The sequence below is a fragment of the Alosa pseudoharengus genome, unplaced genomic scaffold, assembly GCF_046254945.1.
Source record: "Alosa pseudoharengus isolate Yale_2024_CS ecotype anadromous, Long Island Sound unplaced genomic scaffold, YU_APseudo_1.1 YU_APseudo_1.1_scf_13, whole genome shotgun sequence".
In the NCBI taxonomy this organism is placed as follows: domain Eukaryota; kingdom Metazoa; phylum Chordata; class Actinopteri; order Clupeiformes; family Clupeidae; genus Alosa; species Alosa pseudoharengus.
Window position 1 is genome coordinate 3,303,576 of NW_027468598.1, and position 15,549 is coordinate 3,319,124.

Consider the following 15,549-nt stretch of genomic DNA (forward strand, 5'->3'; position numbering starts at 1 on the left):
AGTTTGGTCCATTGAGATAATAGGAGATATGACTTTGTCTAACCTTAGGGCAAGGAGTTTAGCTAATATCTTAACATCTGTATTTAAAAGAGAGATGGGTCGATAGGAACCACACTCAAGTGGGTCTTTACCTGGTTTTAGAATGAGTGAAATGGAGGCTTCAGTAAGACTCTGTGGAAGATTTTTTTGTGTTAATGAATGATTAAACATTTCTAATAGAATTGGAACAAGTTGTTTACTAAATTTTTTATAAAATTCAACAGGATAGCCATCAGGCCCTGGAGTTTTACTGCTCTGCATGCCCTTAACGGCATCAATGATTTACTGCAATTGTAAAGGTCTGTCTAAATCATCTCTGGCAGCGTCTTCTAGAGAGGGAAAGTCAAGGCTATCTAAAAACTCATTCATGAGTGAGATGTCGCGTGGGAATGTGGATGTATACAAGTCTGAGTAATATTCTTTAAAGGTGGCATTTATTTCCTTTGGGTCAACAGATAAGACTTGCGAAGATTTGCGAATTTGTGGGATCAGACGTGAGGCGGCTCTACATTTTAATTGATAGGCCAAAAGACGGCCAGCTTTATCACCATGCTCGTAGTAATGTCCTTTGGACCATAGCAGGTGTTTTTCAGTTCTTTCCAATGATAACAAGTCATATTGAGTTTTCAGTTCAATTCTAATTTTGTTTAATTCCGGTGTTGGGGATGCGGCGTATTGGTGGTCTATTTTTTTAATTGCTGAAATAAGTTCTTGCTCCTTCCTTTTCCTTTCCTTATTGCGTGATGCGGAGTATGAAATTATCTCACCTCTTATAACCACCTTTAGTGTTTCCCATAGAATGGATGGGGAAATTGAATCTGTTCTGTTGAATGACATGAATTCGTCTATTGCCCCTGAAATGCGTTTACAAAAATTATCATCAGCTAGTAGGGCAGTATTCAATCTCCAGGTATTATGCAGTGCAAGATTTTGTGAAAATGTAAGATCAAGGATTACAGGCGCATGGTCTGACTCAACAATGGCCATGTACTCTGCTTTTTCAACTGCGGGAAGAAGTGTCTTGTCAATAAAAAATAGTCTATCCTACTGTATGTATGATGCACGTGAGAATAGAAGGAAAAATCCTTCTTCAGTGGGTACAAAAACCTCCATGGGTCCACACAACCAATCTTACATATAAAATCAGAAAGGACTTGGGACATTTTAGATCGAGTAAGAGTTTTGGGACATGAACGGTCCATAGTAGGGTCAATTACAGTGTTTAGATCGCCAGCTAGGATTAGCCTGTGTGTGTCCAGATCTGGTATGAGGGATATTAGTTTAGAAATAAAGCTGCTGTTATCCCAGTTAGGGGCGTATACATTTACAAGTACAGTAGGAGTGTAAAACAGAGAGCCTGATACCATTATATATCGGCCTTGAGGATCAGAGATTATTTTGGATGGAGTGAATACAATTTTTTTATGAATTAAAGGGGTGGTTCAGGATTTTGGACATAAGACCTCATTTCCAAGTAAGCAAGTGTGATATTTATCAGTGGAGACCGTTTTCAACACGTTTCATCCAGTCCTTGTAATTGCAGAGTTCGCAGGTGCTAGGCTAGCGCAAGTCAACGGTATGTGCTAGCCTGCCACTAAAGACAGTCTTACCCACTCCAAAGTACACCCGAGGCAAATTCCAGACAATCGATGTAAATGTCTGTGTTGATAGAATAGTGTAAGAAATACAACTACCCTCGCATCGCGTTGCAATAGTTATACTTTGGTCCCTGAAGTTGGTAGTAGTCATTTTGCATCTCAGCAGCGGACTGATATTACCAAGGCTACTACTAAGTATCCCCATTGGAGTGCGCTTTACTGTTTACTTTTCGGCGCAGTACTACTAACCGGAGCAAGTATAATTCCGTCGTGGTAAGAAACAAGTCCCTCAAAATGTAATGCGATCGTTGAAATGCAAGGATAGAATAACGTTAGAAATAACAGTATCAATACAGACATTTACATCGATAGTCTGGCGTTATAATTTATTTGCCTCGGGTGTACTGTGGAGTGGATAAGACTGTTTTTAGTGGCAGGCTAGCACATACCGTTGACTTGCGCTAGCCTAGCACCTGCGAACTCTGCAATTAGAAGGACTGGATGAAACGTGTTGAAAACGGTCTCCACTGATAAATATCACACTTGCTTACTTGGAAATGAGGTCTTATGTCCAAAATCCTGAACCACCCCTTTAACATTGATACCCCTCGAGATTTAGTGTTGTAGCTGGAGTGAAAACTTTGCCCAACCCAATTCTTCTTGAGCCTAATCTGATCTGCAGTTGTGAGGTGGGTCTCTTGTATAAACACTATGTCCACCTTTAGCTTTTTTAAATGAGAAAAAACACGTGCCCTTTTAATTGGTCCATTGAGCCCCTTAACATTCCAGCTTGAAAATCGTACTGGTGACGAGCCCACATCAAACTCGACATTACGTGCGTTACCATCAGACATATCCAGATAAAACAAACAAAAGAGAGTAGTGACGAGACGTGCTCATAACGGAATGAAGTGTTTTCTTCCCTTTAAGGTCACATGTGAAAAGAAACACTTTGGCAGTGTGTAACCCCCCTTCAGTATAACAAAAATCCCCCCAGATCCCTAAAAGCACCCTCCCTATCCTAAACAAACAACACACATTACCTATGTCTGTCATCTGAACAGTGACAGACTGCAGGCTCCCTCCTAATAATACACGAGTCTTCCGATACATTCTAAACCATTCCGTGAAGAGAGCAATGACCCTTTAGATGTCATTGAAACGTATTGGAGTGGAGATAAAGAGTGTCCATGATTAACAAAAGTCATGTAAAGTTCACCAATATCCTGACGAAAAGGGAAATGAAAAGAAAAAAAAAGAAGTGAATAAAAAAAAAGAAAAAACACTGTTTGCAAACAATCCGGTTAGGCGTGTTATTACAAACCGTTAGTCATTATGTAACAAATTATAGTCGCTGTAGTAAGCAGGCACACGCGTAATTGAACAGCAAATGATGGCTCTGCGCAAAGAAACCCATAAGTAGTCTAATAGGTAGCCCTAGATGTGATAATGAACTCAGTATTCACTGCCTGGCAAGTGTGTCAAGTTTAAGTAAAAGTTCAAGTCGGCTGGTGTAGGCCTACTGAGACCCTGCATAGGCTGCAATTCAGAGACTGGTCACTGTTATTCTAAGGTACCTTTATCCGGAACTTTATCCCTTTCAGGTAGAGTGCATGTTTGATGCTGTTGAATTCCGCCCTCCTCTGAGATAAGCCGTTGCTGAAGTCGGGGTAAATCCGTACAGTGGCATCCTTGTATTGCAAGGTGTTCTGTCTGGCAAAGCGTAGGAGACGTTCCTTATCTTGAAAGCGGTGAAAGCATATCAGAAATGTCCGTGGATTTTGCCCAGTTGTTGCCGGTGTATTCCCTACTCGATGCGCTCTGTCCAAGACTGGGGCTGAGTCGAATACTTTGTCGCCTGTGAGCTCCTTCAGCATTTCGGACATAAATGTCACAGTATCTCCCTCGCCTTCACTGCCCTCTGGTACATTTATGATTCTCAAATTGGACCGACGTGAACGGTTTTCAAGGTCTTCAATGCGATCGAGAAGGGCTGCGTTTTGCTTTCGCAGGGACTGGATGGCTAGCTCCGCTGCGTTGACTTTCTCGAAATTATCACCTGCTAAAGTTTCTGCAGCGGTCAGGCGCGTTTGAAAACCATCCACCGTGTCTCGTAAAGCGTCAACAGAGGCCTGCAAAGGTCCGACAGATTCCTGGATGAGGCTGGAGATGTCCTCTTTTTGCTGGCGCGTTGTTTAGACAATTCTTGAACCAGTTGGGACATTGAGATTCCTTCTTCTTGGGAGAAGCGGTTAGCAGGAGACGCCATTGCAGCTAGCTTGTTGGCAATTGTATTCCGTGTAGTCGGTGGAGCAGGATTTGGTTTTGATTTTGAAGATTTGCTCATTATACGTTTGTAATTATGGTAGATACACTCTTTTCTCCCTCAATAAAATTGAGTTTCGTTGCACAATGAATGGTGAATTTAAAAGTTATTTTCAAGCGAGGTCAGAGCGCTTCACCCTTGTTGCCTATCTCACCATGGCACCGCCGGAAGTCTTTATTTATTATTTAAAGGGGACATATTATGCAAATTTCACTTTTTGCATCCTTTTGTACCTCCATTTGGGTCTCTACTGCTCCTAACAACACTCCACGCGTGCAAAAAAGTCATCCATGCGTTTTCTGTGAGTCAGTTGAACAATTTTGGTGTCAGGAATCATAGGCTTCTATGAGCCATTTTCTGGCTCCCTTAACCTGATGTCAAAATAAGGGAATTTGCATAGAACCACCCTGGCGCCACCCCTCACCTCTCAACCCCCATATAGCCCCACCCACCCAATTAGTTGAAGATCGCCATTAGTTTGCTGGTTTAACGAGCACGGACACCAAGCTCAATGACTACAAGCAAGAGCAAGTCACACATGAAGTGTTGTGTTGTTGGCTGCACAGAACAACACAAATCCTTGCACTTTCTCCCAGCCAAAGACGACAGAAGAACCGAGTGGCTCCACTTCATTGTCGATGGCCATGTTCCAGCAACAGTCGGCAAAAATTTTGTGGTGTGTGCGAACCACTTCAAGACAGACTGCTTTGAAAACTTAGGACAGTACACTGCAGGATTAGCCATCAAACTCCGTTTGACAGAGGGATCTGTACCTACTGTTCGTGGCAAGTCACAAGATGAGAGACATGTAAGTACTTTCAAATAATGACTTTTGTGTTTCCATCGCAGTTAAGCATGAACTAACGTTAGGCTGTTCGTGTTTTGCCATTTAGCACAAGCTAACGCAAACATTACGGCTAACTTTAGCCCTGCATCTGCTTGGAGTGAGCATTTCCTCCATTCCAAATTGCAAATGCAGCACACAGCCGATCGAGTCATATTTGACAATCCCAGTCAATAATATCTGAAAGTAATGATTTGAAAATGTTTTCTAGACGCTAGACCTCCATTAAATATTGTCATGTTATCCACAATTGAGGCGACCAACATCTAAAAGCCCTTAGTATAAGCTAATGTTAGCTTGTAGCCTCACTTTATAACGTTATCCAGTGTTTGCACATTTCCCCTATAGCTCTATTTCATTTAAGCTGCAAGGGTTTGTCACAATTTGTAGTCGTTTTGTCCTTACTGATAAGGAGTTAGATATGGTCATGTTATCTACAATGAAGGTGGCCAGTAAGCTCTTGGTCTAGGCTAATGTTTGCTGTTGTAAATAAAGCGAGATATAGTACTGACAGTGCAAGAAGTTGTAGCCTCAGTTTTTAGATCAAAGTAAACGTGCATATTATGTGCATGCCATTATTTTCATGTTTGGTTTTCTCTTTACTGCGCAAGACTCTACCTGGCTGCTCTGCATTACAATGAGGATGCTGCACGAGACCAGGCCACCTTATCCTCTGGGGACCCTCTCTACAGGATGCATTTCCCAAAGTACAGGGAGAGTGCAGGGTGAAACCCATCAAAACCGAGACAACATTCCGTAAGTTACATAATTTTTTATTTATCAACAATAAAAGATCTGTTCATTTTGCATGCTATTGCACTATGGTGTCTTTACAATGAACAAAACAATAAATAAATGTACAATGAAATACTTTACAAACTATGTACATAGTTACAGAAGTGTTTGTGAAATATTGCACAGGGTATGTGGAACACTTGATGGGCTTCATCATGGGCGAGGTCTTTGTGGACCAAGAAGCATACAGGGAGGAACTCCTGAAAATAAGCATTCCTCCGGACCTGTCCTCAGAGTTTGAGCACCCAGAGAAGGAAGAGAAGGTGATCGCCAACTATGTGTCTCGCTTCAATCCAGGGGAGGCAGTTTGAAGCCCACGTATTGTCCTTGGCTGTCAGGAAACTCCCGACGAACCCGCAGGACCACACATGACGGGATGACGACCCTTATTCTGCATCCAAGGAATCCCCAACACCAACTGACAAAGCTCCTGTAGGCAAGCTATCTGTAACGACTAAAAAAAAAAAAAAAACATTGCAGTAGTTAGCAGGTTACATAATCTGTCAGTTCTGTCAAAAGTGCAAAGTGCAATTGTCATATTGCATATGTCATGTTTTATTTCTGTTTTGTGTAATAAATATATTGTAATTTTATTTATTTAAATGTGTCACGAGTGTATGTTTGATACCTGCTGAATTTGCAGACAATAGCCATACATAAAAAGAAAGAAAACAACAATTGGGGCATGTGTTGGTGTGTAAGGCCATTAGTGACCTATGAACATTAGTAAGACTAACATCTGCTTTTGCTAATAAAAACGGTAGCCTGTCACTTCTCATAAACACTGGGAAAAACGAATAAGTAGCTTAATAAATAACACATACTGCTCTATTCCCCGTAGCCGTAAGGCCCCATGGTCAGCTCTGTATATGTTCAGTGCGTTCTGAAGAGAATAAACATTCAGGCACACCGGGTATAAACCCGTCTGCTGCAGACGTCGTATGATCTATAATGGTATGGTAAGGTGAGTGCTATGCTAGCACAGTCCCTAGCATTATTCGTAAATGAGTGAGTAATATGGCAGCATACTCGCTAGCTCATTTATAAATAAGTTAGTAACACGGTAAGATATTTGCAGGCCTTTCTGTATCTTAGAAAAGTTACCTGTGTAATCTCCTGGCCGCATATACTCTGCCTCAGTTGGCACTGCCCAACAATTTCCGCAAGCACACCTATATAATAATTAAAATAATAATAATAATAAAAGCTAATCAAGTGCTGTGAATCTAGTGAAGTTTCAAATACAAGCAAATGTTAAATATTGTAAAAAGACTGGCTTTGTCACGAAAAATTACAGTACGTTTACTTCGTAACAGGCTGAACAGGGTGAAGGCTAATAGCCAAGACTAATTTGGCACGTAGGAGAGATAGCAAATACATTGATTTAAAAAGTTAACAAACCATTTAGAAACTGCTTGCAGCATTCGTGAAGGTGTTTCTGCAGGTGGCTCCTCTTCATCTTGATATGGGTCCGACTCTGGGTCGAAAATGTTGGGCTAGAGTGCGCCTCTGTATTCTGTCATTTTCACCCAAGCAGTGGAGGTTTTCACGTGAAGAAAACGAACAGCGTAAACATCTGACAGGTGGGGCGTGGTCAGCAGTAGCTTATTTGCATAAAAGTGATAAGAGTCCTTAAACGGCTCATTCTGAAAGGGACTGAAGCTGGCAAGAATTAGGCTGCAGAGATCTCTTTATGTGAGATTGATTTTGTGCAAAAAACTTTATGAACATGTTTTGTATAGCCCATAGACCTATTCTAACTTGTTTAAAAAGAGGTATAATATGTCTCCTTTAAGGCCACATACCGCCTGTGAGCTAAACTGTTACACTTATCTTTAATATCATTGTAATTAGTGATGTGTAGGTCTAATTCAGTGCCTGTCACCTAAAGAATGGAAGGCTTGCTTGCATTTCACGGTTTAGGCTAGTGGTAAAAAGTTATGCATAGTGCATAAGGATATGTGGATTCAATTAATTTTGTCATTAGTTAAAATAAATGTTCAAAAACCGTATTCTTAATCTTATTTCATTGAAGACATAAGTGTCATAAGTGTCAGTGATCATTTCTAGATCTATGATCTCTAACTGGATAGTTAGTTAGAATATTCTAATATTCTCATATTCTGCACTGCTGCTGAATGAATGTAGGGAAAACACTAGAACTTATGAGAGGGGCCGAACCTTTGTCACAGCTGGGTGTGGCTTCAGCACACTCAGCAGACCTACCTACAGCATTTGAGAGCGTAGTATACCAGACATTTTTGAAACCTCATTTAGACTTATCTGACATCTGTGGTGTGACAAATTCAGAACCCATGTGTTTTTGGTTTTAAAAGCCCCTGTGGCTCCATCTGGTGGTAGGTGAAGGTGAAGTCCTCAGAAAGCCATGCTCTTATTACCACCCAGTAACATGATGCCTACAACAAACTGTGTGGTGCACAGATAGTGTTCCCTCCGCTACTTTAAACTATCAAAAACATGCTGCTTTGGATGAATATCTAACGTTAGCTTTATTCTAGCCATTTTTTTACTGAGGAATCTGGAAATTGTAGTCTGTCTCGACTTGTCTGACTCGTTTTGAATAGCCTTTTCACTTCTCAGGGTGGCTGGCAATGGGCATCCTGTAGTAGGCTACTCAAACATGTCCTAAAACAACCCTTAACGTTCGTTTTCAAAACTGTGCAACTCACCGAGTGGTTAGTGGTGTTCGTTGATGTTCCAAAACAAGTAGCGTAGCAAAATACAGTTTCTGTCGTCTTTTATTTGGCATTTTGTAAAATCCCATTGATTTCTGTCATTGCACGTTGATATTACTGCGCCACCGTCTATGCTTCAGGTTCAAATACGAATCATACATTGCGCCGATATATTTGCTTTTAATAGTCAACGAACTCCCAGTTTTGAAAACGAACGTTAAGGGTTGTTTTAGGACATGTTTGAGTAGCCTACTACAGTATGCCCATTGCCAGCCACCCTGAGAAGTGAAAAGGCGATTCAAAACGAGTCAGAAAAGTCGAGACAGGACCAATCGTCAAAATTTCGGTGTCCACCACTCTAGTTCATCCAAAACAAACCAGAAAAGGGCCTTAAAGTGCTAAAAACCGGAATTTTCCTTTAATTGGCTTTTGAGACAAGACATGCCAACTGTTTCTTATAATCCCTGCTCTAGACTACTCTGAAGGCGATGGACCGATTGGTCGAAGTTGTTCTTGAGGAGACCTGTAGAATTTCTCATATCTCAAAGCAGCTGCTAGAGGTTTAGGTTTCCTGATGGGAAGGGTATGAGCATAAGAATGTAATAAATAAAATGTAGGCCTAGGGATGGCCGATATGGCCTTTTCACATATACAATTTTAATCAAAAACTATATAAACCATAAACCCCACCACAAACTACAAATGACAAACAATTGTTCAAAGCAAATCATGACTGTTGTCTAGTTTGGTAGTAGGCCTAATAATCCTTTGGTAGCAACAGACAAGTTGGATGAGGGGGGAGGGGAGTATAGTGCAGATATATCAGGCCTACTCTGGCATTACCAGTATCATTAGTTTATACATTGTGCAGTAGGCCTAAGCCTCTATGCTTATGAATGACCTCACTAATGAGCTCCATTACTTTTGACATCAGATCCTGCTTATGTTTGCTACCCATCAGCAGCTGGATAAAGTTCAGTGATGGAATTTAAGGAGAAAATCAATTATAATAAAAAACTTGATTTTCATTTTAAAATCGATTTTTTTTGCCCAGCCCTATGTACTGTAGGCCTATTTTTTATACATATCTTATCATGAATCATGCTGTTGTCTCTGGGTCCTGGATTATGTCTAATGCCAGACCATTTGTTTGTTTCTTTTCCTGTAGTCATTCATCACTTTTCCACCAAAGAGAGGCGTATTCGTGCAATAAAGGAGATGGCTCGTACACTACGGATGGGAGGACGCATGATGATCTACGTGTGGGCCATGGAGCAGAAGAGACGGAAGTTTGAAAAGCAGGACATCTTTGTACCCTGGAACCCCAACCTGCCATCCTGTCCTAATTGTGACCAAATCATCAGCAGATGCAGAGCTCAGGGAGAGGGTTTGGAATGTGGTAGCCATAACAGTGATTGGTGTGAAAAGCACAGGAAAGTGAAGAGCACATCCTCCATGTTGGATGAAGAAGAGTCTCCCGTTTCCACCCAACCTCGAACACAGAGATTATGGTTTTTCTCCAGGTCTTTAGACTCAGTATTGGACTTCAGAAGCCTCACTGTTTCTCAATCCAATTCACGAGAACTCAATGCAGAATGCCCCCCAAATGAAGAGAGGGATGGTGATGGTGCCAGGTCTGTCTCTTGGAGCAGGGGAGGAAACTTCATAAGGCAGGTTTCTAGTCTCTTCTCTTCAAGGAGCAGTCTAGAGGAAGACATCTTTGGCTCTGTTACAAATCTCTGTGCAGACCAAAGGTCAACAGAAAAGAATAATGATGGTTCTGCTATGACACAATCAGTCTCCTTAGTCCAAGAGTGTTCATCCATGCCACTACCTGACCTAGTGTCTTACCAAAAAGATATGCAGTTTGAGGAAGGGGAGGGAAGTTGCCACCAGAGGCAAGAGAACAGAGATCCCTTGCAGAAACTAGAAGACAGTACAAGGTGTGTGGAAACCTATTGTAAGTCAGAGGGAGAAGAGAAGTTAATGCGGTACTACCATGTCTTCAGACATGGGGAACTGACTGAGCTAATTGAAAATAATGTTGAGGAGCTTCACATTCTGCAGACCTGCTTAGATCATGCAAACTGGTGTGTGGTTGCAGAAAAAGTGAAAGCTTAAAAAAGAAACATTTTAAAATGTTTTAGTGATGACAATTCCAGATGTGGATTTTTTAGTGTTTCATTCTGGCTACTACTTGGAAGGATGAAAAATGAACTGTTTTAAGACTTAAAGGTGCCATGTGTAATGTCCGCCAAAAAATCAATTCATACTCCACATTCCATAAAAAATGGGGGCAGTATACCTCCAGAAAGTAAGATGGTCTACCCTAGAGTAACAACCGGGAAACGTGTCTTGCAGTTTGGCTGGCGGTTATGTTGCCCACATACTGCCTTCCCATGGCCAAAACTGGTATTATGACACCTGTCGGGCTAGTAATTTAGCATGCTAATTCAGATTGATATATCTGCAGCACTATACCTTGTCATTTTTTTAATGACATCATCGCCCTTATTTCTTCTCATTCTTTTGATGCGTGTAGCTCATTTTTTGGATATTTTTACCTCAATTCTTACACATGGCACCTTTAAATGATGCTGAAAGATGGATGTCCAAGTCCTTTTACAGAGAAGTCTTTAAAAGCTGATTCCATCAAACCTTTGAGCTTGTTATTGTCTAGCTAACACTGTCCTTTGTTCTGCCTGCCTCATAAATGATATAGCACATATTAAATGTTCAGCACAAACACCAGATATTTTAATGTTAATAGTGATCACTGTACAACAAGATCTGAAACATTATCTGTAATATGTGATGTATAGAAGATTCTGGACATCCAAACAAATGTGAAAGTTTTAATTTATCTGGACACCACTATTTCTTTGATCTAATTTCCATGAATACCTCAAATGCTGAGACATGTAATCTCAGTCAGTATGTTTGCATACCTGTAAAGTATCAAGGTCATGGTTCAACATGATTTATATTTTATATTGATTTCAAGCCATTTAAAATAAAACCAGGAACATTAGCCTTGACTCTTAGTTAATGTATTTATTCCATGTTATTTAACACTGGTTATCAATCTTGATGAGAGTTTTAAACCTATACATTACCATTACATGTGTAAAATAGGCTAAATATTAGACTAGGAAATTTGACCTTTGCAGTCAATTCTTACACAATAATAAATATGGCCAAGTCTAATTTGCAAGATTTGTTTTTAGATTTGTTATGAAAACATAAACATGGTTTACAAATATGTATTTGTCATTTATCATTAAAAAAGAGATTCTAAATTAATCAAGAACATTTTCATGTTTTCGCCTGCATGATGAAACTCACAATCACAGCCCATATTCATTCCAGACCTAAAAACACAATGGCAACTTTACTGCATGTCAAGAGAAAAGGATGCTGTTCACTATTTAAACACATGGTGCTACTCATTACTGTTGAATGGATATTTTCCTGCCACGTCAGTGACTTATTCCTGTTCATCTTTGTTGCTGCCCTGTGGACAATTGAGTGGCGGAGTGCCTACCGCGAAATAGCCTACGCTTGCCAAACACTAGGATAGCCTACTGTAGTTTCACGTGAGTAATCAGAGCAGCGTGGTACCTAGAACAGTTGCATTGTAACGTTAACGTTAGAGCTACAACTAAATAGGAGAGCCACAGTCTGAAGCAAGTTTGCTGATGTCAGATTAAACTACTAAATGGTTTGGACACATCATTGTAGACCGGTGGCAGTGCTATATGTGCGTGCGAGTCATGAACATAAATTAGGCAACCGATAGCCTAAATATTTCAAAGTAGTCTGCACAAACCCATACTTGAGTACACTTGGTGTTCACTTTCAATATGACATGGACTAAATTGCACGTCTTTACTGGCAGCAGCAGGCAGCAGTTTATAATGTAGGCTACTTGTGAATATGGGTGGTAAATAAATAGCCTAGCAGCCTACTTTGCTGCTGAGGGTGATCTGTTAACCAATAAGCAATCGGAGCATTAATTGTTTGTGTAACAAAGATTCTAGTGCTACAGACTCGCGTAAGAGAGAGAAAACGATTCCCCCCACCAAATGCTGGGAAATTGCACACATTTTAACGCTGAAATGTAAAAAAAAATCTCCGCCGTAACGCCCCCCTATTATTATTTTTGTCAAAAAATAGTCATCATTGAAGGCCTAACCACTGAACACACGGTCCGCCACTGCCTACAACCAACCAACGAATGACAACTACCCGCGAGTAGGCTACGTGTATGGGGCATCTTAGTCGAAGCGTCCTGCCTAAAGTGAACCACAACTTGAAGCAGTGGAGCCAAACGAGGCCTCGAACGTCAAGCCTGACGTCAAATTATCAATACAACTCAAGCCTCGATACGGGGCTTTGCTGGGAATGGCTTGACGTTCTCGACACACGCTTCGGAGCCTCGGTATCAACCGTAACATCACTAACCGTATGAAATGATGGGTCACGAATAGCTAAACTAACGTTATAACTATCATGATATGATAATAAATGATTCGCCTATTGCCATCGAAGCATAAATGTAATGTTGGAGCTACGGGGCGGGGATTAGTACAATAAATGAACATGGCTGAAACCTAAAACAGGTCTCGTGTGTACTCAATACAACACATCGAAACATGGTGTCAGAAGTAAAGTACTAAAAGAAAATAAAGCGACGATAATTGTAATGAACATGGAAGGATTAAAGCCACCTGCAGGACTTGATCTACTGCACGGTAACTTGTCCGAAAACTGGAGGAGATGAGCTGTCTCTAGACGCAACGGGAAGCGCTAGAAAGCCAGCTAAGGTACAATCCTCACTATTTCTTCATATTGCCGGTGAAGAAGCGGTAGAAGTGTATAATACCTTCACGTTCGGAGGAGACGGTGAAAAACATAAGCTGTCGAAAATAATGGAGAAATTTGAAGAGTATTGTAACCCAAAAAAGAACATAACTTATGAGAGGTATAAGTTTTTCACGTGTGTGCAAGGGGATATGTCCATTAGCCAATACATTACAGAACTAAAGCTAAAGGTGAAGTCATGCGAGTTTGGACTGTTGCAAGAATCTCTTATAAGAGATCGAGTTGTCTGTGGAATCACGTCAGATGCTATGAGAGAGAGACTTTTAAGAGAAGTCGACATTAATCTCGACAAAGCTACGCAGCTGTGTATCGCGTCAGAAATGACAAAAGCTCAAATGAAGCAAATGCATGACGAGGATCACAACGCACAAGCCTCTGCACGTGAGAGCAAGCACGTAGATGCAGTGAAGCATAAGCAGACATGCAAAAACGAGCAACAAAGTAAATTCAAACCGAATGAAAAAGACAAAGCAAGCACTTTTAATTGCAAACGATGTGGAACAGAGCATGCATCACGCAATTGCCCACCATATGGCAAACAGTGCAAGAATTGTGGCAAATCGAATCACTTTGCTAAAATGTGTAGATCAAAGAAAGTGCATGCAGTTGATGATGATGACGTAACAGATCAGAGACCTAGTCTGTTCGTTGGTGTAGTGCAAACGCAGACAGGAGCAGATGAATGGACAGTTGACTTGAAATTGGAGCACAAACATGTGAAATTCAAACTAGATACAGATGCTCAAGCCAATGTAATCCCTTACAGCCTGCTGCAAAGAATGAGAAAACAAAACATTCTAAGACCCACAAATGTGAAACTGTCAACTTACACGGGACACAAAATACCTGTGAAAGGAAAATGTAACTGGACAGTGAAATACAAAAAGAAAACACATGTACTGGAATTCATTGTTGTGAAATCAGATGCTAAACCAATATTAGGAATTAATGCATGTGAACAAATGGGGCTCATACAGAGAGTGATGGAATTGAGCAAAAGTGATAAGATGGATATCTTCATGGAGTATGCTGATGTGTTTGAGGGCATAGGTTGCCTGGAGGGTGAGCACACAATCCGAATAGATGAAAATGTGGTTCCGAAAGTTCATCCCCCTAGGAAAATTCCAGTGACCCTGAGAGAAAACCTGAAAACAGAACTAAAAAGAATGGAAAAAATGAAAGTAATAGCAAGAATTGAGGAGCCCACTCAGTGGGTCAACCCCATTGTGATTGTGGAAAAGTCTAATGGGAAATTAAGAATATGTTTAGACCCACGAGATCTCAACACAGCGGTAATGAGAGAACACTACCAGCTACGAGGAAATAACTAGCAGACTCTCAAAAGCCAAATACTTCACAGTGTTGGGTGCAAATTCAGGTTATTGGCAACTCAAATTAGATGAGGCCAGCTCTCGCCTTTGTACATTCAACACTCCTTTTGGCCGCTTTAGATTCCTCCGACTCCCATTTGGGGTCAACTCCACTCCCGAAGTCTTTCATAGGACGGTGAGGCAACTTTTTGAAGGAATTGAAGGTGTTGAGACATACATTGATGATCTTTTGATTTGGGGAGAAACAAAAGCGCAACATGATTACAGACAGTGTTAGAGAGAGCAAGGGTCAAGAACTTCAAGCTGAATAAGGATAAATGCAAGATGGGCTTAGAGGAAATCAAATATCTCGGTCACATCTTCTCAAAGGATGGTTTGAAACCAGATCAGACCAAAATAGAGGCTGTCAGAAAAACGCCCATTCCAGAATGCAAAAAAGGATGTAGAGAGATTTCTAGGCATGATTACTTACCTTGCCAAGTTTATTCCAAACATGTCACAACATACTGAACCATTGCGTGTGCTTACCAGAGATGATGTTGCCTGGCAGTGGGAGGAGGAACATCAGCGCGCATTCAACAAATTGAAAACAATGCTCACTGAGGCCCCCTTGCTCAGATACTATGATGTCAGGCTACCAGTAACACTTTCTGTTGACGCATCTAAAAGTGGACTGGGTGCTGTTCTACTTCAAGAAGACAAGCCAGTGGCTTATGCCTCGCGTGCGTTGACTGAAACAGAACAACTTTACGCACAAATAGAGAAGGAGATGTTGGCGATTGTGTTCGGAGCAGAGCGTTTTCATCAGTATGTTTATGGAAGAGAGGTCGATGTACAATCCGACCACAAGCCACTCAAAGCAATAATAAAAAAGCCATTGAGTAGTGCTCCAGCTAGAATACAGAGACTGTGTATTACAGAATAAAATATCAAGTGAACGTACAGTACAAGCCAGGAAAGGAGATGTATAAAGCTGATGCATTATCCAGAGCGTACTTACCTGAGACCGGCTCACCTGATAAAGAAATTGAAGCTC

At 41.0% G+C, this 15,549-nt stretch overlaps 1 protein-coding gene and 2 long non-coding RNA genes across 7 annotated transcripts in view; 2 read left to right on the top strand and 1 right to left on the bottom strand.

Annotated features, from left to right (window-relative positions):
• Positions 1 to 11,336, top strand: part of trmt9b (tRNA methyltransferase 9B) — a 52,500-nt gene extending 41,164 nt beyond the window's left edge. For all 4 annotated transcript variants that reach the window (XM_076281837.1, XM_076281839.1, XM_076281836.1 and 1 more), the window contains one exon: positions 9,467 to 11,336. In XM_076281837.1, coding sequence (XP_076137952.1) covers positions 9,467 to 10,419 — 953 coding nt within the window. In that variant the 3' untranslated portion in view covers positions 10,420 to 11,336. The remainder of the gene's footprint in view (positions 1 to 9,466) is intronic.
• LOC143121036 (uncharacterized) lies at positions 2,215 to 5,819 on the top strand. The gene is made up of 3 exons (XR_012986374.1): positions 2,215 to 4,771; positions 5,419 to 5,563; positions 5,729 to 5,819. It is a non-coding gene; the product is annotated as an uncharacterized LOC143121036 (long non-coding RNA).
• LOC143121037 (uncharacterized) lies at positions 5,565 to 6,723 on the bottom strand. Of its 2 annotated transcripts, XR_012986376.1 has the most exons (3): positions 6,707 to 6,723; positions 6,427 to 6,485; positions 5,565 to 6,056 (listed from the first exon to the last, which is right to left on the bottom strand). It is a non-coding gene; the product is annotated as an uncharacterized LOC143121037 (long non-coding RNA). The 2 variants fall into 2 exon arrangements; XR_012986375.1 differs by having other exon boundaries at positions 6,427 to 6,715.
• Positions 11,337 to 15,549: the final 4,213 nt, after the last annotated feature.